General features: G+C 39.9%; 2 protein-coding genes across 4 annotated transcripts in view; both read right to left on the bottom strand.

Moving 5' to 3' along the window:
* tnpo1 (transportin 1) overlaps positions 1-848 on the bottom strand; it is a 36,317-nt gene extending 35,469 nt beyond the window's left edge. For both annotated transcript variants that reach the window (XR_001857897.2, XM_017698602.2), the window contains exon 1: positions 492-848. Coding sequence is in view for 1 of the 2 variants with exons in the window: in XM_017698602.2 (XP_017554091.1) it covers positions 492-596 (105 nt within the window). In the remaining variant the exon portion in view is untranslated. The remainder of the gene's footprint in view (positions 1-491) is intronic.
* Positions 849-4,400: 3,552 nt separating this feature from the next.
* Positions 4,401-14,371, bottom strand: ptcd2 (pentatricopeptide repeat domain 2). Of its 2 annotated transcripts, XM_017698524.1 has the most exons (10): positions 14,262-14,371; positions 12,764-12,856; positions 11,464-11,593; positions 11,056-11,173; positions 10,689-10,767; positions 10,427-10,518; positions 9,232-9,345; positions 7,252-7,326; positions 7,049-7,162; positions 4,401-5,558 (listed from the first exon to the last, which is right to left on the bottom strand). In XM_017698524.1, the coding sequence occupies exons 1-10, from the start codon at positions 14,368-14,370 to the stop codon at positions 5,328-5,330; spliced, it is 1,155 nt and encodes a 384-aa protein (XP_017554013.1). In that variant the 5' UTR covers position 14,371; the 3' UTR covers positions 4,401-5,327. The 2 variants fall into 2 exon arrangements, with proteins under 2 accessions (XP_017554013.1, XP_037389050.1); XM_037533153.1 differs by lacking the exon at positions 9,232-9,345.
* Positions 14,372-24,472: the final 10,101 nt, after the last annotated feature.

The raw sequence follows: 24,472 nt of genomic DNA, 5'->3' as shown, positions 1-24,472 counted from the left end.
ACAAAAGACGCTGGCGCTGATTAGTGAAACCAACCAGGCTTCTTATCCGAGTTTTCAGTTCCACCTTAAAAGGTGGAACAGTTAGTTTGGCTCATGTAACGCTACAGGCGCCAGCGTGTAACCGCCACACCGTTTAAGGTGGACGTGAGAGTCCTAACGAGAAAGCTGCTGAAAAGGAAGCCAACTTCAGCCTCGCGTAAATGTAAAACCAGGTAAAGAGCCAGCTTAGTCAGCATTAGCTGACCCTATTACACCGCTTCAACTCGTGGCCTGAACATATAACGTTAACCATACTTCTGCTATACTGTTACTGTCAAATGTGAACTAAAGTCTGACCAAACCAGCTCCGGAAAGCACATGTAAGCAGAAGCTGGCTCGCTAAGCCAAGTTAGCACTCTGAGCTAACAGGCAGGCTAAGCATCGTGACTCCCGTCCTAGCGAGCCAGTTTAGACGTGACTGGGGAAAAAACGCGTCAAGCGGTGAAGGATACTTGTTGGACGGATCTCTGCGTGCTTGTGTCAGGAGACTGAGACTCTCTCAGAAGCTGTAAGATCTGCTGAAGTCCCTGCTCGTCTGGCTTCCATTGGCACTCCATCTTGGCTCGCCCGACTGTCTGCGATGGTGACCGAGTGACAGTCAGAGGATTTCTGCGCTGAACTAAAAGCCTGGCTCTTCAGATTAGTCCGCTTTCAGTGCAGGTTTCTGCCGAGTTACGTCCACGATTCCCCTTCAGATAAGCGCTCTCTCGAATATTAGGCTGGGAAAAGTCACATATACGGGCCCAACAGGGCAGAACATTCCTTTTTAGCTATAAGACCCAGTCATACAAGCGCATTTACAGTGATAAGCCCTCTCGTCGAGTCTTGGGTCCTAGTGCCCGTCGGTTTATTATTATTATTTTTTTAATTACACGAAAACAACAACATCGCAAACAAGCAAGTGCCATACAGTGTTTATACAGATGGTTCTTCAAGAGTTCTTTAGTATACATATACGGGAATGGTTCTATTTAGAACTATAAATACAACCATAGATTAAATTAGTATTTAGATTGATGGAGAATGTTTTGTTATAACAAAGAACCTTTTTTGAAAATGTGTTGTTATTGTTACGATGTCAAGCTTATAACAATAGAAGAATCCATTTTGGAACATAGAACCATTTCAAGAAGATTTTATACAGAAGACATTCTCCATCAATCTGAAGAACCATTTCATCATGCAAAGAAGCATTTAAGCAATGGCTGTATTTACAGCTCATGTTTCTAAATATTGACTTAATTCGGTGTATTTTAAAGTAAAATTTTGCATACTTACCAACTATGATCTCTTTACAGTGGTGGCGATAGGAACCAGGAGTCACAATGTCCACAGCTGTTTCATTTGCTATCCAAAATGACCAGTGAATCTACACTTGCCTTTCATTGGTTTTATATGTGAGGATGATGGTAAAATAGTGGCAAATGTAAAAAAAAAAAAAAAAAAAACCCTTCTAACTGGAGTTGCAGTACTGGGCTGCATGCAGTTGGTCCTTCACAGCAAAGCAACTGTAACTATGCCTGCGAAACCTCTGAAACACTAAAATATGCTATGATAATGTCCATCCATCCATCCATTTTCTAAGCCGCTTCTCCGTCAGGGTCGCGGGGGGTGCTGGAGCCTATCCCAGCTGTCTTTGGACTGTGGGAGGAAAACGGAGAACGCGAAGGAAACCCACGCAGACACGGGGAGAACATGCAAACTCCACACAGAGAGGACCTTGGTCACCTGGCTGGGGAATCGAACCCAGGCCCTCCTGCTATGATAATGTGCTACAGTATATTTGTAAATCTGAAAACGCCCAATTTCCCGAAAGAAGAGCTGCTTATCCATTGGTAAACCATACAGATTCCCTGCAAAAACAGGGGCATTTCACACACTGCTTAAATGTACTGCATGCATCTCCCCATCATGGATATTTTATTTTCTGGTGTTTTTCTCATATCCATACCCAATTCCACCTATTAGAGGCCTCCCCCAAACACGATACCACCAGCGCTAGGAGGAGGAAGGTTAGCACAAGCTTCCTCCAAGTCATGTGAAGCAAGACACCATGTCTTTTCAAGCTGCCACTAATGCAACTGGAGGCTGAACGTGCTTGGAGGAGAGCACTAACTGCCGGATCTGTTAGGTCAGCTAACAGACACCTGCACTGGCTAGCATCATGCTGAGTGACGGGGAGAGGGAGGGCCAGCCCACCCACCCAGAGAGAACAAGGCTATGTTGAACTCCCGGTCAGGGTAGCATCACCAGGAACTGAACTCACGATCTCCTGATGATAGGACCAGTGGCTGTGCCACTCAGGACCCCCCCCAAGTGACCAAAATTATTGTTAAACTACGGCGCCCTGGAGGGGGCAAGGGTAAAAGTAAAATTTATTTTGAAGGAACGTTTTGCAGTTTGTGCACACATTTTAAGTCGCGGGTATATTTTCATAATTCGATCTCACAATTAATACTTAGTTCCCGTTTTCTGTTATTCGTGTGCATCTGTAGATTGTACAATTGTAGAAGAAGAATCATTTAAACTCTGTGTTTAATTGAAAATAGTACAAATACAACAAACGCTGAAACTGAGAAATGTTATTGTTTTTTGAAAAGTTGGGACGGGGGCCTGTTTACCACTGTGGTTCATCACCTTTTCTATTAACAGTACTCTCTAAGTGTTTGGGAACTGAGGAGACACTGCTGCAGTTTTGAAAGTGAAATGTTTTCTCATTCTGCTCAACAGTTTGGGGTCTTCTCCGTCGTATTTTTGGTTTCATATTGTGTCAGATGTTTTCAGTGGGTGACGGGCCTGAAGCGTCCCACAGCGTCCAAACTTATTTGGAAACAAGTTCTGTGCACAAGTAGGCTGACGGTGACCGTTCCCTGAAACCATCTAAAGGGATTTGATGTGTTTAAATTTATGCAATAATGAACAGAAGACAGCCTTCAATAAACTGCACTAATGATTACATTTAACAGAGCTGAAGCCACAATACAGCCGCTTCAATGAAGAAATCATGGCCATGAATAAAAGACAATGTGTGCACAAATTGCAAAATGTAACCTCAAAATAATTCCTATTTTTACCACGTTACCTCCAGGGATCCATATTAAACAACGTCTCAGGCAACATACAACATACTTGTAACCATTTTTTGTAATAACGTCCTGTGAGGTATTAAACTCATGTTTGGTTCCTATCACCCCCACTGTGAACTTACTGAGTCATGTTTCTTTAATATGCATTTCACACCCTCTCTGAATGATTTTGTTCACATATCATATTGATTTAATTATGCATTTTTTACATTAGTGGAATTCCCCTTAAATACTTATTTATGAATATGGAATCTAGCTATTAATAATATAAAACTCATAACGTAATACCTGCTTTGTCAAGGGTGATCCCAGCCAAACAGCACACATTCAAAGCAAAGGGAGAAACTGCAGTCCATTTTTTTGGGTAATAAGAGCACAAACATCTTCCGGGAATGATGCAAGTAGCAGCAGTTTCATAATTAAATGAAGAAAAGTATATTCCACAATCTATAACATTGAAAGTGTTTTTTTTTCCCAGGAACATTTTAAAAGAATACTATTTACGTAGATTAAAAAAATATATATTTTACTTAATTTGTGATCAAAGTGGCCATTAAGTATGTTATTCATTTGTCAGGAGAAAGTCTGAAAAAAGGTACACCTCAATTCTGCCAGACCAGTCATATCACCAAACATTTTACCTGCAGTTCAACCAGTAAAAAGACTTGGCAGCTCAGAAAATGATCCCAAGATTTAAAGAACTTGCAGCAAAAATGGCAGGTGTCTAAATCAAGAATACAGGAAGGTTTAAAAGACCTACATCCTGGGGATGTAAATATTGAGTATTTCAAGTGTTCATGCGATATTCCAAGGTCTACTACAAGTGCCTATATTTTACTGTTGATGTTTTGCCATATTTTTTGGTCAGGTCAGGTTACAGCTAAATGTTATTTAAAAATGTTAGACATTTAAAAAAAAAAATTTAAAAACATAGACGTTCTCTGAATCTAATCAGGGCATATCTGGCCAGATCGAAAACACGCACATTTTTAGGGTATTTGCAGGATGGAAAAACCCTGATAAAGATTCAAATCCTGAAAAGAACGAAGTTCGACACTCCTGCTTTAAAAACTATTTTAGAGCTATTCTATCACAGACATTAGGGTCAGTTTCAAACGAAGCTTGTTTTTTTAAAAACATTCATTAGTTACGTCAAATGTGTTGAATCACAGTTGTAATTATATTCTGCTAAAATCTTGCCTGCTCAAAAACAAGTGAGACTTCCAGCGAGTTGAGTCAGCGAGGTCTACTTCCAAAAAATAAGTTGTGACTACAGAGGTTTTACATGTTTATTTAGTTTGTAATAATTTAATAATCTTTCTTTATCAGATGATTGTCTCTTTCAGAAGATCCAAAGAAAAAAAGATAGCTCTGTTAAATTGAGTGTTATCTTCAGTCAGATGAATTTATTCTCCAGCAGGTGAAAAACTCCTTTTACTGGTCTTGTCCATGTATAAACCTAAAAAGAGCTCTTTGAATGCAATCTCAGAAATGCCATATTGATAACAGCCTATGAGGCCACAAACTGGATATTACAGACATGCCCTCAATTTGAGGATCACTTCAACTTGCTGTTCACAAGTCCTGTTTTGACAAAGCCGACTAACAAAATGGCCTGAATCCAATAACTCCACTATTGTCTGGACGTACCATCATCTGGAAGGTCGCGGCCACCTCTCATGCTTCCATTATTAACTGGAATCTTCAAGGGATAGTTCAGCAAAAAAATGTTTATTTTCCCCACTTGCCCCAGATGAAGTCGATCAGCCAGATGTCTGTAACTTTACAGATGCCTGGTTCCTTTCACCACCTCTGAGAACAATTCTGCCTCTGTAAATTTGTCCAGAATGGAGCATTCCATTTCAAATCACTCTGAATGACTGTTTATATCTTAACCATTTAAATTCTAAAGTTCCCCTTTAATTCTTTAAGTAGGTTGAGAGATATTTGGGGATATATTTACAGAAAAGTTTTGGCTATTTGCTAGCACTTGTTAGTAATGTTTGACTCGTTGATCAAGTGTTAAAATAAAAATAGTTTGGATATCAAACATGTCTTGGCTGATCAACTGCACCTGGCGTAAGTGGGGAAAATTGTGTACATTTGATTTTTTGCCAAGCTCTTCCTTTAAGCCCAGGCATGGTCTGCGTGATAACTGTGGATTTCAGCTGTGGCCATGACCATCCCAGCGCATTTGTTCCTTCACTCTGACAGCAGGGTGGACCGTAGAGGTCTCATAGTCCTTCGGCTGTGGCCCCTTTTCCTGCCCTCCTCCAGAATACCATGAGGTCTCCTCTTCCCTGAGGGGGTTTGGCACAGCAAGTCATCCAGGCTCTGCGCAGTCACCTGACCCGCCTGCTGCAGCTGCTGCACTACCTGCTCCACCTGCAGCTCCCAGGGCCCATCTAAACTTCTCTCTCTTAACACATCTACCTGAAAAGACAGAATAGAGAGAAAGGAAGAAAAAGAAAGAAAAAATAAAATCAGTCATAATGACACATTTCTCTATAGATTTAGAGTGTAAATGATCAACTAAAGAGTCACTCCAAGTGATTTTTATTTTCTATGCATGTTTTGCCATTTGTGTGACAGAATGTGTCACCATTTTGGGTTTCAGCTGTTTTAAAGTCATTTTCAAGCTAAATAAATGTCACAGCCCTGTGTTTTTCAATCGTGCCCAATGCTCTGCTCATTGTAGTGCTTTCCATGCTCTACTACAGCCATTTGAACTCAGCAAGGGCTTATTAATGAGCCGATTAGCTTCAGGTATGTCAGGAGCAGGAAAAACACTAAAATGTGCAGGTTGGGAAACAAATTATAATCTGGGGCCGTATTACAGAAACATCCTAACTTATCTGTTTAGTCACCATGACAACTTAAGTTGGGCTTGAATTTAGACAGAAGCTATTAAAGAATAACAACTCCTAAGGTAATAAGCTTTCATTGGGTTCATAAGGTCTAACTACAGATAAGGCAAGTGTATCTCAGAGACGTCTTGAGACCCTAAAGGTAGGACTGTTAACAGTGGCCCTGCAGTTTCCCAAGACAAACATGACAGCTTATGTCACAACATCAAACATCACATGATCATCTTTGTTAAGATCATTGTAGTTTGTAGTCATGACTTCAAAAATTATGACAACTGTCATAATAACAATTACCAGTCATGTTATATTACTGACCATTTAAACCTAGAAATAAACAGAATGAAAACTTTCAAAAAAAGTTATGATAATTAAAATAAAATTTATAAACTAAAATGAAAAGGCAAATTTGTAAAACTGACCACGTGAAGGCTTTGTACAAAAAGGTCAGAATTAGTTTTTGTCTAATTCCTTCCATTGAAACATATATTCAGAGGACTCTCGGGAGGATTTGATCTCTGAGCTACTTATCAGAAGCTTTTCCAAAAAATTGCAAACCAAAAGCAGAAGGGGGGGCACTTCAAAGAAATTATGTAACTGATGTAATCATTCAAAGATTCTACTTCACTCAAATTCTTACGCTGATATCATTTGTGATGAAAACCTCTGTATTAAATTAGAAAGGAAAGCAAAATAGAAGCACTTTCACCAGTGGTGTCAGACTCAGACCTCACTATTTAAGCATTGTCCACATTTTGAATTTGTCACAGCTTTTTTTTGGATCCATTTTTTGTACTGGGCACTTAAAATTCTTAATTTCTTCTTCTGGTTTGAATTTTTATTTTGGTTCCAATTTTGAACAGGGAAACCGCATTCAATGTTCTTCTAATTTTATTTTTTGTCTATGTGATTGTCTGTTGTAGCAGTTATCATGCTTTGAGTGCATTAAAGCAAAGTCCTAGGAACCCTAGTGGTTGATGTGGCAAAAAAGTCTTGAACCTAAACTTAACGACAAGCGTTGGGTACAGTTACTGTGGATCTGTTGGTAAAGTGTCTTACCACTTCTTGGGAGAACTCTGGTTTCCTTACAAACACTGAACTCTTGGACAGCAGGGCTGTCGTGAGAGCTTCAACTGCATCCTTAATCGATCCTGTCTTAACCAACATCAGCACCTAGAAACACACAACATAAAAATTCAACTGACCTCAATCTGTCTGTCTTGGTTTCACACAAATGCAAATGCTTATACAGAGTAACTCACCCTGAGGTTCTGGCATAGTCTGCTGTCTATGCTCATGATTTGAGAGTAGATACTCTGCGCTTGCTCAGTGTCATTCTGCATTGTAAACAAGTAGTGAAAAAGGCAAAAGAAAAGCATTATGAACAGTACTAGTTTGCTTTAGAAAGGAAGTTTACTATAAATAGAAATAAAAAAGGTACATTGTCATAATAATGGCAATAATAATGTTACTATAATATATGGGACAATCCTTAAATATCCTCTACAAATTCATTTCGCCAAGCAAAAGTAAAACAAATACCCACTACCATTAACCAGTGTCCAAATCAACTATGACAGTCACAAACATTAAACAATGTAAAAAAATAGTAACTGAAAAATGAATAGCATGCACATAATGGCCATTTTGACTGGAACGTATAAATGACAGAGTCTCAGACTTTTTCAGTACTGGAGCTATATTTATATGGGCATGTATGTATGCGGTCATGCACAGGTTGCACACCGGGTGGCGCAAAACATATTGAGAGTATAAAGTAGCACACAGAATAGAAAATGAAGAGTTGCTTGATGCGAGAAGCTCCCAGGCTTTTGACTGTGCCATGGAAAAAAGTATTGCAATACATGTAAACTCTGTTCTTATTGATCTTAAACGATTGTAATAAACAGGCTTAGTTCCATAAATGTTTGCCCATTGGGACTTTGTCTATCACATACCAAAAATTGTTAGAGTGAATCAGTAAATTTATTTAGCACTTCACTAGTCCCAAAGTGCTTCGCAATGCAACACAAAACACAGCTCAAAAGGCAATAAACACAGAAAAATACTAAAATCTTGTTCATCTCCATCAAGCAGCTGTGAAATGTTCAAATTACGTTTTGAGCAGGTGATATAATCATACCTCCCACCCAATACCACAACAGACCCTGGCTTTTGATATAAATGCCGGTAACAATCTGAATAGTTCTTTTGTTCTTGAGCCTGGAGAAATTATTTCCATAAACATTGTTAAGTGATATGATGTTGCACCGTAGAGGGTGAAATACCCAAAATCCTTCCAATCGCTTGCTCGGAAACTCGCTCGTTTTTAAACTGCTGGATTTTTTGCTCATGCATTTTTGTTTTTTTTTTTGCAGAGTGGTGAGCCTCAATCCACCCTCGCTTACAAGGGACTAGACTTTTCCTGGTTGCTCCTTTTATACCCAGGCATGACTACATTACCTGTTTAAGATGTTGTTGAAGATTTCACAGCCTTCCTAGTCTTAAAGTACCTCTGTCCTAACCTTTTTTGAATGCGTTGCAGGCAACAATTTCAAAATGAATGCAGATTTACAAAAAACAATAAAGCTGATTAAAAACATTTACCTTTCTTGTATTTAAACTGTTTCTGTTAAATTACAGGTTACAATATATGTACAGACCACTTTTTGTTTTTATTCGCATTTTATGTACTGTCCCAATTTGTTTGGAATTGGGTTTTTACAAGCATATGGCTGCAACAATGATGAAACTCCAACAAAGCAAACTTTTTTTTAGTCATGTTTTTCAAGGCATAGTATTGGCACTATTATTCCGAAAGAATGTTTTGATTGAGCAACGCCTGGAAAACAAATATCAGTGATGGACAATCCAAGCAGAATGTCTCTTTCTTTTGTTTTTTTCATAGACGCATCACCAGAGAATCTTTATCGTATAATCATGCACACATATCTGCCAAAGAATGTGGCTAGGATTTTAGGATCTGCAGAATGTGAGTGCAACAACAAAGAAATGAGACCACTGTTTCATACAGTTAACAGGACAGTACAGTTAACATGGAACTGTTTTTAAACTTGGATTGTTTGCTTTCTTAAGGACCAGACCTTTCCTAAATACTAGAAAGGAAGGCAAATCTGAATTTAGAAAAGTGACACTGTTGCTGTTTATTTTTTCTAACATCTGCAAAAAAGGAAGTCAGGTTATTAAGGCATTGCAGCTGCTTCCAAATGACAAACACTTACTTGTTTAAGAGCGAGAGCAACTGCACAGCAATAGGCATGTCTGGGGATTAGAATGCCTTTGGTCTGGCCTTCTTCCATCAGGGCCAAGCAGATACGATATGACTTAGGGGTGTTCTATCAAAAACAAGGCACAGAAAGTTAAGTGACGCAGCAGAAAGAAGTGGGGTTCTAAATATGACACCTAGTTTTTCATATTAATTACATTTATAAAAAACTTTGATAAACATACTGTAAAGTATAAATTGAATTCAACATCATTAGCACCTGCAAGCACATACAAGTAATGCCATTCAGTATTGTGTAAAGTCACCCTTTCGTTTATCTATTTCACAGTCAAAATGGCCAATAAGTACAAGTTCACATAAATGTACAACTATTTAAGAGAAAATCACAAAAAGCTCCTAACACTAAATATCAAATCTATCAGTATTTAATTTTTACTTTTTCATCTTTACTTTTGTGTACTCTACCGCAACTTTAACTCCACTATTCTTCCCATCTTAAAATAAAGCAGTTACAGCTGTGCACCCAATAATAACCGTTTAAAGATCCCACTGACATCATGTTCCCCTCCAAACAGACACTAACATTTACATAAGCAACTACCCAAACACACCTTAGCTGCCTTGCAAGATTCTCTCTTATGTATGTCTAAAATGACTAAAGAAAGTCATTCTGAGGAGATTAGACATTAAATAATTCACTTGAATGAGGAAAATAATAAAAAAATATAGCAATTAGATTCCCACAATCATGCAAATATCAACATCTATCAGGTCATAGACCACCAAAACTGTCACTACTGAGAGACTGAGAAAATCAAGCTCCACTCTTGTTCCAGCCGTGAAAAAAATCCACAGGTGTTTCTATCTATCGAAATAATGTGAGAAGACAACTCGATGGACGGGACTGATCAGACAAAATTTTGTAAATGGGATTAATTGAGATTGTGAAAAACAGAAAACACAACCAACATCTAAGACTGAACTTTGGAGGTATGAAAAAATCCTGCGGATTTCTTTGTAAAACTGAAAGCAAGCGTCCCTAAATGAATGGAAACTGTAATAAAGGTGCGTGGAGTGGACACTGTAATATTTAGTTGTTAGGCTTCTTTGTAATATTCAGTTAAAATTAAAATCAACAAAAGGGTGGTCGCTGACTTTTGCCCAGTGCTATAAAATGTGATGGCTCATACTAGTTTGTAGCAGGTAGCGAACGCCAGTGTGAAAGTGTCCTTGTTGAAAGGTACGCCTTGGTTTTTCATGTCCCCCACCACCTCCAGTGCACCTGTGACAACATGGGCACAAACATACACATCAGGACCCCTTCGTGGCTGTAACCATGGCAACAGACATCCTTTACAGACAGAGACAGAGTCTGAGTCTGAAACATAATTGTCTACAAAACTGTAAAATGCACATTAACAAAATGCAGGTCAGAAATAAGTTGAGACTTACCCTCATAGCACTCTTTCGTGAAAAGCATGTCTATGGCAATGTTAAAAGATGTACCATCTGAAAAGAATCCTTTTAGTGTCTTTAAAAAAAAAAAAAAAACAAATATTCAATCAACCTAAAACAACAAAAAGCACAAAATTCATATTCTATTAAATGATACATAAAAATAAACAGTGCACACTTTTACTGGGTTAATCATACTTTTCAGACCAACCTAGACTTTTCTTTGTTTTGTACTTTCTCAATAATAATCATCCCTTTACTGGTTTACAATCACCGATATTATCAGAACCGATATAATGCTGAATGTAATCAAAGCCCCATTACAACTGGTGTATTAGTGTCCTTTATAGGTGTGCATTTGTACCCGATCAGTTAGTGTAGAGACTGCCATATCCTCCAGACCCAGCTCGTAGCAGAGCCGCATGAACAAAGGTCCAAACCTGAAATCTCCAAATGCTACATTACGATTTTCTTCATGGTATCTGCATTTGAAATAGGAAAACAGAAAAATGGGTGACAAACTGGTTTGGTACATTATTATAACAACAGTGCACAAGATTCAATCAGATTTCAAGGTCTTGCGGGACAAAACACAACACTATTCAAGACACGGAGTTACTTGCAGCCCATTAATGAAGTGAATTATGTCCATCAAATTGATCTTAGAAAGCCATGAGTTGATATTTTGTAGGGCATATGGTTGCTGTCTGTGTTTTTCATTGTGAACAGTACTTTGTTACTACTGAGGTGGGAATTGTTGTCTTGGGTCTACCTATAGATTGCATTTCTGGCTGTAACCATATCCTCAGGCGTGTGACAGAGATGCAGAAGCAGCTTCAGTTCATCCTTCAGAATCAGCTCATTCCTTTCCATTTTCTGATTTAGGGTATCAAAATAATGACCTGTCAGTAAAGAGGACAAATACAATGTGCTCAAAAATTTGAGAGACTGTATACATTTCATGAATATGTATGTATGTATTTTGAGCATAATTTCTTCCCATTAAATTGGCTGCTAAAGAGGCCCTGAGAGGCCCTCTACTAAGATGAAAGTAGGGGAGAGCGGGGCTGGTTGGCACAGTTTTCACTCTACTGCACAATTTAGATAAAAAAAAAAGACATTAAAACAACAAAACATTTTCTTGCAACAACCACATTCTAATTAAATTGAATTGGGTTGGTTATCATATGCTATAAGGATATCTGGGATGATGTTACATGTTTACAGTTTGAAAAAATGAAGCAACAAATATAAATAATAAATGAGCTTTTAATTTAAACTGCAAATATAAACATTCAATTAGGGCAGCCATGATTATGAAACTTTAGCTGAAGATTGTCATAAACATAATTGCCATTAATGATTTGTCTTTGCTAATATTAAGATATATATCTGAAGCATACATTAGACATACAGGCTAAAAACACTAGAATTAGCTGCATAGCTAGCAAATAAACTACCATCACTCAGCACTGTCCTCTAAACATGTTAGAGAACAAAGAAGATAGGTTTTTTTTTTTGATAATCCCCATAACATCTTAATGGATGCATTTGCTGTACTCTTTTATTTACATTTATTTGCCTCAACCCAACTCACACTATTCACATTTCGTTGATGCAGCATAATTTGACAAAATCTAATGCCTGTGGAAAATGATAGCAGCCAGCTTAAATCACTGTGATCATCTGAAATAACAGCGATCATCTCAAATAAAAGCAATTAGGTGACTATGTAGTAACTGTGACAGACCTATATTCTGTGGCATTCAAATACTGTTTTTCCATCAGTTCAACACGAGAACAGGCTGACACCTGTGCCAACCATCCCCTCTCCCGTCGTGACACAAGTCTGTATTAATGCCAGCTTGCTAGGATGACTTCTTGTTGGTTTTAAATGGATGGATGTTGGTCAAGAAGGCGATCATTTTCACCCTTTTGTGATACAGAAACCAGTACTGTGCCAATCAACTCCTATACTAACCAACCCTGTTTTAAACTAATTCACATCTAAACAAGCTGAGAAGCCAGACAGACAGGACTTCATTCACTCAAGTGAGATGTCAATCACCAACTTTTTGGTCCAGACACCTGATGGGCCACGGCGAGCTTCCTCTGCTGAAAATCTTGGAGCTTCACCACATCCTCTGACAGGAGATGCCGTTTGGCTGAAATGAGTCACATTCAAGTGCTGAGTAACTTACAGAACTACACTGGAACTTTTAAGTACAGTGGTTCCTAACTAGGTCCCCAGGGCCCTCAAGATGGTCCACATTTTTCTCCAACCCAAACCGCATGACAAAGAGATGAAGAAAAGATGTGTACCGTCTCAGGAGCCCTCAGAACAGTAGAGGGAACTACTGCCTTTGTACATCCAACAACTATCAATGTCTTTTAGGGACCCATTTATTTAAAATGAAACGCTAAGGCCGTGAAGTGAGTGGTATGACCAGTCCTGAAGCATTACAGAAGGTTTTACCAACATAACTACAGGAAAAGAAACAAAAAACAAGTATAGTAATTATACTGTACTTCAGTAGAGGTAAAAGTAATATGTCGAATACTCTGGAAAGTAGAAATACATCAATGTATTAGTTGAACACAAGTGTACATAAAACTAGTTACCTCAATGCAACAACCATCTGTACCACCAACTACCACGGCACTTAATTTTATCTTAGCTTGCTTTATGTTAGCTTAATTCAATCACTGAGTTGCAAACAAAGTTATTCAGAGTGGTCTGACGATGTGAGACGGCTCATTGTAGAGAAGCTTGGATTTCTTCAGACATTCAGAACCACTGTGAATACTTCAGACTTGGCAAGTGGAGCATTTCACATCTAACCATTCCAAATCATTCTCCAATGGCACCCTACTCCCTGGTGAAACAGTGTGCTACGTCAGTTTTGAAATTATAGCTTTTAACATCTAAACAGTGGATCTGTCCAGTTTACATGTGTTTGCGCTGGGGAAAAAGTAGGAAAATCTGAAGAATTCATTTTTTTGAGGGGGAATATTTGCATGTACCCCTCCACCATGACTAGCTTAAAGTAAATGGATCAACAAGAGGCCAAAATTTTATACCAAAGCTACTGTACACTAATGTCTCAGGCAGCACACTCAACCATTTTTGTGTTGTAGTTTTCCGTCAGGGAGCTTGCAGAGGCATTAAACGCTCCAGACCTTTGGTTCCTAGCACCACCGTGAACAAAGCAATCTGAATGACATCTTAACAACTTAATTAGCGACGTATAAATTTCGAAAAATGGGTGGTGCAGGAAACCTTTGGAGATGCAGCTCTCGTTTATCTTAATTATTAAATTCTGCATGATGCCTTAAGACTTTAAACCTTAAAGCACATTGTAAAACCAGTTAACGGGGTCATCCAGTGCGGTCAGTGCGGCTTGCCAGTTCAACCCACTGCAGACTGCAACTCCAACGTTAATCCACAGCAGCCGTACAGACCCGACCTGCGACCGGCTAAGCTTTTATACCAGCTCCCTGTGCTTTTCGTTAAACCAGACACGAAACCAAATACGTTCGAGCCAGCACTGTTAAACACAGAGAACACACCTCCACCTCTGCCTTCAAAACAGCCCGACTGCACTGCCCCGCGAAATACAGCACGCTCACGGTGATGAAGCACAAACCGAGCACAGCAACTCAACCCTCGCAGCGCCATGTTGTCCCCTGACTGTACCAAACAGAACCGTGCAGCAGATATCGCTGTTTCACTGCACATATTTCTTCATTTAAAACTAGATGTGTTAACATTCTTAAAAGTTGCCAACATGTAGATACAACATTGACTACAGTCCACAAGGGCGTGATAAAAAAAAAAAGTTAAATAGTAGGAAAGGATCCCCCATGTTACTTGTTACTTGGACCATTCCAACATGGATCGCTCCAGAAATCGCAGCCTCTGTTTACAATCTACTGAACTCAAATTCTCTGTAGCCTGCAAGCGATACAGACAGTTTCTTATGAAATGTTTAAAAGTACTTAGTGTTGTCCTATTTTGTGATATTTTAACATCACAGTGCACGTACCGTTAGCACTTGCTATGTTTAAAATAGCCCGTTTCAATCAACAGAGGGCGCTACTGGTCTGATAAATACAGGCCTTAGCAGAGCCTACGCCTACACGCCCTGCGACAGGCTTTTGTTGTGTTGTTCTGTCTGTGTCTCTGTATCAGACAGATTCAGAATTCATTTTAATGGATCTATTATTGTCCTGTTTTTTAATAAGAGCCATTTAGCTATATTTATTATTTCCTTTTAAACTTTGGATGTACTATATCTTCATTAGTTGATCCTCAGGCCTACACGGTTTGGGGATCAAGCAAGTCTTGTTAATTAGCAAAGCATTTCTCTACCCGTAACTTTTGAATGAACAGCTTTTCCTCCACAGACTGAGGCCTGCTTCAGTTGTTTTCAGTGTTTTAATCACCTTTCTATACCACTCATTTATTTGACAGTTTTCATGAGATTACCTATTGCATTTCTATAAAAAAAAATACATAAAATGTGGCATGTGCCAAAGTTTTTGTACATCATGCATTTTATGACTTTGTTTTTTCCAATAAGTTAAAAAATAAATGAAAATTATGCACTAAAATTAGCAGAAAAATGCCATATTTCAGTTTAATTCCTGTAGTGGATGCATTTTTTTGTTTTGTGTTCTGTTGTTCGGTTGCTCGGTTGTTTTTTGTGACTTAGAAAAGTAAACCAAATATATAATTTGAAGAAGGGTGTTTGAAACTTTGCAAACAACTGTAAAATTTTCCTCTGGATAAGCATGATTCATTATATCAAATTTAAAAGATAACAAAAGATACTATATCATTTAAAAGATAACATTCTTATGTTCCTTATTGTTATTGATGTTTTTGGTTTTTTTGTGTGTGTGTGTGTGTGTGTGTGTGTGTGTGTGTGTGTGTGTGTGTGTGTGTGTGTGTGTAATGCCCTATCAGGGTTAACAAGGTCAGTTTTGATTTCAGGATGAAATGGTATGCCAGCTTATACGTATACTAATTTTAACTCTTTTACTTATTTAGGTCCTCTCTGAATTATTCACTAGCTGCAGAAGAAGTGTGAACTAAAAGCGGAGGCTGGAATCAGTGCCTGGAATGATCAAATTCAGCTGTGCACAAAATAATTAGATCCATTAAAAAAGGAAAAAAATAAACCAAATTTAAGATTAACAAAGTCACTTGAGTCAATACACAGTATCTCAACAACCTCCTGTATTTCACTGTCAGCCATCTAGATTTTTGTGTTTGTCAGATGCTCTTTTTCAGAGTGGTTTCAGAGTAAACCCAAGGCATTAACTGAGATAGTAAAAAGCTAAATATATCGTTGTGGTCGGAACAAAACCTTCTATCTCCATTTTTGTCGATTTTCAGTTTTTGACATAATTTGAAAATGCATGTTGGCCTTTATTTTGTATGTAAATTTAATGAAGGATGGACAACAATAAATGGCCAAAAAAGACTTGGAAAAAACTCTGGTTCCATTGACTTACATTAAAAGTAAAGTAGGTTTTTTCCTTTTCCTGTTAAGTTACTGTTTCGGAGATGCAAGGTTTTGTTCCAAAAGCAGCGATATACAAAATCATCATTAATAGTGTTCCATCTATGGGGCTATCCCAAAGCATAACCCCAAACTTGTGAAAGTACATTCATTTTTCAGTTTTTAAATGTTTTTCTTTTTTTTTCAAAGATTATTTGAGTAATTTTTAACATGAAAATAAAAACAAAATATGTTGTCCCACGTTTTCATTGTACTACCAAAACAAAAAGGCTTTAGTATATAGGCTGAGCCTTATTTTAGCCACACCCCTGCATTTTAGAGCAGAAAGTGAGACTGCATGTGTGTCCCTCATGGCCACAAAGTGAGCACTGAGATCTCATAGTTTTGAAGTAAATGTGTCCCAAAGTCTGAAAATCAGTGTATAATATTGTGTAAATCATATGTGAAACAGTATGTAACAGTGATGTATGTAACATGTTGCCTTTATGCATTACATATATATTACATATGAATATGTAACATTAATATGTAATATATATATAATGCATTAGTTAATAATACATATTGATACATCTAATATTACATACATATTAATATGTCAAATATCATTATGTAACTGTGTGTAACAGAAAATATGTTGTGACTACAGAATCATATTCTCTGCCATTTAACTTTTTTTGTGTATTAATGAAAACAGTTCAGTTGTGTTTCCTAGCCATGTGTTAACAGGTGTTTTTGAGTTCTGCTCAAAATGAGCTCAAATTGTCACCAAAACGGCCATTAACTAAACATTTGGTAAAGTTTTAGTAGTGCTTTGATTGTTTTGTGTAACGTGGAGCAAGGAAACGGATGCATACGATGAGATAAGTGACTTTTGAGTCGCAAATCCAGGGTCGTGGTCATGACAGTCCAGGTTCAGGTAGCCAATACGAAGAGCGGGAGGGACAGACATGACAAATACTTAACAAAACACTTCGAACAGAACAAGCAAAACATCCAACACATCAAACAGCTCCAACATGCATCAAACATCAAACAGAGACCAACAAACACAAGGGGCAAACACAGGGATTAAATACAAAAGGATAACGATGGACAGGCGCAAAACATGTGGAACGAATCAGGGGCGGAGTCAGAAAACAAGGGGGCTGGACTGTGCATAAATCAAAACAAAAGCACATGAGGAGACTGGGAGGGATCAATCATTTTGGTACTGAAAAAACTGAATTTATAACCATTCTTTTAATATACTCAACTAAGGTAAAAAGTTACTCTCAACAAAAGTCTAAAATTAAGGTCCATTAATAGTCCAAAATGTGTTTTCAATTCTGACTTTGAACCTGTTAGATAGAAGGCAGAATGATCCATATACACTTCAGCTGTAAAGGTTTCGTGTAGTGGGTGGAGGTCGAACTCAATCAAAGACTCAAAGCCAACACTGCCTTCCTGCCCATGGTAGGGATTACTCAGTTAGTGAGTGGGTAATTCCATGATCTATTTATTCATCTGCAGCTTGAAAGAGCATTTTGAATGGTGTGCACATGTTTATGTTTCAGGCCAAAAAACATAGGAAAACATGAGTAAATCAGGAATAGCCCACTGAGAACAATGCCCAGTATCTTGAATTTGTAAGAAAAACAAATTTATGTTTCTAAAGTAAGATAAGCTTTTAGGGGGAAGATAGAGGAAAGGCAGACAAACAGAAAGCGAGAGAGAGAGAGAGAGAGAGAGAGAGAGTTGCTGATGGTTCTTCAAGAAATCCTTAATTATTCATTATATCTTTAAAATGCTTATGTAAAGAATTGTGAAGCACTTTTACATCCTTATTTACCACAAACACAGACTACAAAACTGGTGTATTATACGCAATATATTGCATATAGGAGTATAACTGGATCAGTCTACCTGATTGGGTCAAAGACCGAGTTGAAAACATATTTCACACTTTTTCTTACTTGGATCATTTTGTTTTGTTCTGATGAGCAACCCTGTGCCTTCATTATGTTTATATTATTAACATAATTGACGGAACATTCCAAATAAGAAACTTTACCAAATTTTCCGGTACTGTTTCGATATTGACATTTTAGTGAATTTTGAACAGAACTCAAAAACACTAGCCAGTACATGAGTAGCAAACGCAGCTTTCAACAGTTCAACCATAATCATCATTATCATCATCACCATCATCATCATCATCATCACCATTAACAGCTTAGTCCAGATCGGGTGACGGTAGCAGTTGAGAGAGCAGATCAGACAACCCTGTCCCCCGCAACTTCCTCCAGGTCATTCCCGGGGACTCCAAGCTGCTCCCAGGCCAACTTGGAGATATAATCCCTCCAGCGGGTCCTAGGATGACCCGGGGATTTGTCCCGGTAGGCCGTGCCTGGTACAAACCCACCAGGAGGCGTCAGGGGGCATTTCGATCAGATGCCTGAACCATCTCAGCTGGCTCCTCTCAATGCAGAGGAGTAGCAGCTCTACTCTGAGCTCCTCCTGCATGACCGAGATCCTCACCCTATCAAATAGAGTGTAGCCCGCCACCCCGCGAAGAAAGCTCATTTCCACCACTTGTATACACGATCTCATTCTTTCGGTCATTACCCACAGCTCATGACCATAGGTGAGGGTCGGGATGTAGATCGACTGGTAAACAGAGAGCTTCACCTTATGGCTCAGCTCTCTCTTCACAACTACAGTCTGGTACAGTGACTGCGTTACTGCTGCCACGCTTCATACTCAGCTGTAAACCTCTCCAGTGAACACTGGAGGCTTCCATGTGATCCAGCCAAAAGAACATCATCTCCAATAGCAGAGACGCTACCCTCCGGCCTCCACACACAATGCCCTCCTGCCCCCGGCTATGGCTTGACACTCTGTCCATGAATATCACAAACAGGAGTGGAGACAGGGCACAACCCTGGCACAGTCCAATGCTAACACTGAAAGAGTCTGACTTAATGTATATGAGTATACAAACACAGCTCTCACTCCAGGTGTACAGAGCACCCCATACTCCCGGGGGACTTCCCACAAGATATCTCGAGGAACACGGTCATAAGCCTTCACCAAATCCACAAAACACATGTAGACTGGGTTGGCAAACTCCCATGCCCCCTCAACAGTGTGTGAAAGGGGGAAAAGGTGGTCCATTGTTCCACGGCTGAGATGGAATCCATATCATTCCTCCTCAATCTGAGGTTCAACTATCGGTTGAAGTCTCCTTTCCAGCACCTTGGCATATACTTTCCCAGGGAGGCTGAGCAGTGTGATACCCCAATAGTTGCCACACACCCTCTAGTCCCCTTTTTTAAAAATGGGGTCCACCACCCCAGTCTGCCAGTCCAAGGGTACTGTTCCTGAGGTCCATGCAATAGTGTAGAGACATGTTAGCCATGACCGCCTCACATTATACAGAGCCTTAAGCATCTCTGGACAAATCTCATCCACCCCCCGGTGCTTGCCAATTACCTGCGACCTCCACCAGGGAAATGGGACTTGACACACCAGAAGCATCTAGCCCTGACTCCTGTGAGGGAGGCATATCTCCCGGATTAAGGAGTTCCTCAAAGTGCTCCTTCCGCCGACCGACAATATCCTCATTTGAAGTCAGAGTTTCTCCACCCTTGCTGAATAAAGCTTGGGCACAGCCACCCCGACCAATCCTGAGTCACCAGGCAGTTGTCCAGAACTTCTTTGAGGCAGACTGAAAGTCTTTTTCCATGGCTTCACCAAACTCCTCCCATGCCCTGGATTTTGCTTCTGCAACTGTTGTAGCTTCCACCTTTTTTGCCTGTCGGTACCTATCTGCTGAGTTGGGAGTCCTTTGGGCCATCCAGTCTGTAAAGGCCTCTTTCTTCAGCTTGACAGCCACCCTCAACACCAGTGTCCACCAGAGGGCTCCTGGGTTACCGCCCTGACCAGCACCCACAAGCTTTTGGCCACAGCTACGCCTGGCAGTTTCCACAATGGAAGTTTTGAACAGGGTCCACTCAGACTCCATGTCCCCTACCTCCTCTGGGACATGAGAAAAGCTTTCCCGGAGGTGGGAGTTGAAATCATTCTGAACAGGGGCCTCCAACAGTTGCTCCCAGCACACCCTCACTATTCGCTTGGGCCTACCAAGTCTGACCATTAGTCTTCCCTACCATCTGATCCAACTCACCACCAGTTGGTAATCAGTTGACAGCTCAGCACCTCTCTTCACCCGAGTGTCCAGAACATATGGTCACAAGTCAGATGAAACAACAACAAAGTCGATCATTGACCTTTGACTCAAGGAGCTCTGGTACCATGTACACTTATGAACATCCTTGTGTTCGACCTTGGCGTTTGTTATGGACAATCCATGCCTGGCACAGAAGTCCAATAACCTATTCACCATTCAGGTTTAGATCGGGCAGGCTGTTCTTCCCAGTCATTGCAAGCATGAGCATTGAAGTCTCCCAGTAAGACTATGGAGTCTGTATGCAGGACCCTTTCCAGAACCCTGCCAACCCTGCCCACTCCAAGAAGGCTGAATACTCTGACCTGCTGTTTGATGCATAAGCACAGACAACAGTCAGAATTTTCCTCTCTGCGATTTTAATTCGCATTGAGGTGACCCTCTCGTCCACTTGGACAAACTCCAACTGCACGGCCACCAGCCGGGGACTCGTGAGTATCCCCACACCCGCTCGGCGCCTCTCACCCTGTGCAACCCCTGAGTAGGAGAAGGACCAACCCCTATCCAGGAGTTTGATTCCAGAGTCAACACTGTGGATGGAGTTGAGCCCAACTATATCTAGTTGGTACCTCTCAACCTCCTGCACAAACTCCGGCCCCCTTACAAGAGTCAGTTTCTGCTGCAGGGGCCTGGGCCACCAAAGGCATCCCTGCAATCTCCCGCTGCCTATACGGCACTGCACAGCTCCCCCATGCTGGACCTTGCGGGTGGTGGGCCCACATGGTCTCCACGTTGCCTCTTCAGGCTAAGCTGCCCCAGGCCTAGCTTCAGGGGTAGGTCCCGGTGACCCTTTCCTGGGCAGGGTACACGATTGTCTGTATCCTTTTTCATGGGGTTTTTGGATCAAGTTAGTCTGGGTCTTCACTCCAGACCTGTTCGCCCTGGAAGACCCTACCAGGAGCATATTGCTCTTGACAACTTAGCTCTGAAGATCCTTATACCACACAAGCTCTTCCGCCACAACAAGACCCCAATCCAGGAAGAGTCAACCATAATATTTTTCATTAAAATAAAAAAAAATATATAATTCATTAGAGAAAATATGTGTTGGTACTGATAATATTACACGCTGATTTTCAAACTTTGGGACACTAATTCAAAACAGTAGTATTTAATTGCTCACCATGTGGCCATGAGGTACAGGACTGCAGTCTCATTTCCTGCTCTAAAATGCAGGGGTGTGGCTAAAATAAAGCTCCTTTTATGGACTAAATTCTATGTGCTTACGTAGTGACCTGACAATCTGGCACAGCATTTGTTCATAAATCATTTTTTTAATTTGGTGGTGCAGTGGGTCACCTCACAGCAAGAAGGGTCTGTGTTTGATTCCTCTGCCATGTGACCAGGGTCCTCTCCATGTGGAGTTTGCATGTTCTCTCCATGTCTATGTGGGTTTCCTAAGGGTGCTCCCACAGTCCAAAAACATGCAGATAGGCAAACTGGACATGCTAAACTGCCCCTAGGTGTGAGTGTGTGCGTGTGAGAACGTATATGTGTGTCTGTCTGCTCCATGATGGACTTTTGACCTGTCCAGGATGTTTTTGCCTTACACCCAATGAGCACTGGCATAGACTCTCACAACCAAGGAGGACAAGCTGCTTAGATAACGTATGTATTTTTATTAACAAATTAAACTCATGAAAAAAAACAATATTGAAAAAAAAGTTGATATTTAAGGGTTAGGGGTTAGGTTTGAGACAGACCCCTCCCAAAAGAAAGAATCCTATCAGTGACAATCATGTATATATTTAGCTTTTTATTATCTGTTCAAACAAATCATGTCACATATAATTTGATCCATGTAAATATTAAAATGGAATTTTATGTTTATTTGTTTGTTTGTTTGTTGTGGAAATTAAAAATCGCTCCATTTGTTTTAAACATGCAGATTCCCCTCCTCCAGTGGAACATTGTTTTACAGTGAGATTTTCTGCTTTAAATCCTAGATCCCCTTCTGATGATCTTGAAGGCGGGAGAAACTTTTGAAAACCTACAAGCCATTTGGGGCAAAGGGAGTTTTTATACTGGAATGACCCTTGCTTTGAAGAATTCTAGCTGAGCACCATTAATTTATATATTCAGCGTTCATTCTCTGAGGCCTATAAGTGAGATCTTTCCTTATAATTCCCACAGAAAGACTGAATAGATTTCTTGCCACAAAAATTTCAGCCTATCAGTGATCTGAAGGTTATTTTTCCTTTTCCTATTCCCAGATGCCCAAAAGTGTTTCCCGTATTTCAATTTCTTGCTCTCTTCATCAAATGCAGGCTAAGCCTCCGGCTACACATCAGTGCAGGAAGATGAAGTCACACAGAATCTCTAATATGCTTTCTGCTTACACCACACAAATGCGCAGTAGCATTAGCTCCTGGCTGTAGGCTGTAGGATTCTGACTCACTGATTTATAACCGTAAGGCTTTTTTTTGGAAGCAATTGAGTCTGTGGTTTGCAGTCTTCCCTGAGAAAAGTACAGGAAGCACTCATGGGGACAGATACCACCATAGCTCTTCGTAATAGATAAAAGTTTCCTTGCCTTGGAAAATGCAGTAGCAGCCAGCATAATATGAGCTACGACCTCCAGGCAAAAAAAAATGTAAATGAAAAAGTGGAAGGAAAAATCACAAGAAAAATTCAGGGTGATGCCAAACTTGCATATAACAACATTATGTAAATGAGGCAGGGCTCTGTGTTTTATTGGATGGCACATTCAGAGAGCAACCACACATGAGCCTCAGGGCACCAGGCCCAGTACCAAGCCTCCCTCTGGATAGAGGGGCATAAAGACCCCAGTGTTGGGCTGTGGAGCAATGGAACTATGTTCTCTGGAGCGATGGAGCTCCATTCAATAACTTTGGGATTAGCTGGAGTGTCAGAACCGATCATTCATCATCAGTACTTGACCTCATTAAGGCTTGAGGGAAGAAAAGGAGATTTAAAGGGGAACTTCCATTGTGAGTGGCGTGATGTGAAATGTGCCACCCTAGAGAAACTTACCAAATAAATTGTCGATAGTGGTAGTAGGCCTGAAGTCAGAGGATCATTTAGGAGGGCAACGCCCCACTAACCCACTACTTTTTGTATATTCTTTTATTTGTACATGTTTTTATTTATTTAAAAACCTATTAAAATGAAAGTAAACATTGTGCATGCTGCCTCCGCTAGCTGTGTGCGCCGGAGTGCCGGCTCTGGCCTTTTCAGAGCCCTAAGCAAAGGGCCCATCATCTTGCTAGCTGAGGTATTGTAAAATTAGAGGCTAAGTCATATTGATGGCTTCCACAAGCTGTGTAAACTATGTCCATTTAAATCCGCTTAATTGTGTATCGTTGATGATTGGATGGTCAATCGTCAACTGGGGTTCTAATAAGTACCGTTCAAATTACAAATAATTTTCTTGGCATTCTGGATCCAGGGCTTTGTCTTACAGTGCAGTATTTCTTGCTTACCTAGCTAACTTTAAGCTCATTTGGATCTAAGCCACTGCTTTTTAACTGCTTTAAATGCTTTATTTGAACATATTTAGGTAGAATGATTTCCCTTCTTTGGTGACTCCTCCTCATGTCTCACAAGACTGAATATTATAAGTGCCATACTTTCATGTGCACACACACAAGGATTAATCCCAGCCTGAGTATCTAAATCTGGATAAACAGATAAAGTTGTTACTTGCTGTTGTAAAATGATTTAGCCCTGGCTGTGTTTGTTAGGTTTTGTGAGGCAGAATCTTAGTCAGAAGGCCTCATTGCTTCATTAGTCAGACCCCAGATCAGCTATTTCTTGTTGTCCAACTACAAGCAGAAAGCAATGGTAAAACTTCAATACCACAAAAAACAAAACACGCCTTCACCTTAAAGCTTTTTCTCCTCAACATCTGTTTTTCTTTTTACGTTTCATGCGTATGCTCTTTTTTCAGACATGATTAATTAGATGTTTTTGGATAGTACACACAACAGCAGTGCTTGTAGAGCCACTGTTTGTACAATGATGGTTAATAAAGCATCCTGACAGATTAAATATAGTCATGGTGT

This window comes from Pygocentrus nattereri, chromosome 23, assembly GCF_015220715.1.
Source record: "Pygocentrus nattereri isolate fPygNat1 chromosome 23, fPygNat1.pri, whole genome shotgun sequence".
Classification (NCBI taxonomy): Eukaryota; Metazoa; Chordata; class Actinopteri; order Characiformes; family Serrasalmidae; genus Pygocentrus; species Pygocentrus nattereri.
This window is presented reverse-complemented; position numbering and strand designations above follow the sequence as displayed.

Excerpts from the sequence above, each read along its gene's own strand:
- ptcd2 (XM_017698524.1), bottom strand. The coding sequence starts at position 14,370 with ATGGCGCTGCGAGGGTTGAGTTGCTGTGCTCGGTTTGTGCTTCATCAC. Across the intron at positions 10,519-10,688 it reads CACGAAAGAGTGCTATGAGG|GTGCACTGGAGGTGGTGGGG; the intron begins GTAAGTCTCAAC and ends ATGTTGTCACAG. Across the intron at positions 5,559-7,048 it reads CAGAGTTCTCCCAAGAAGTG|GTAGATGTGTTAAGAGAGAG; the intron begins GTAAGACACTTT and ends CTGTCTTTTCAG.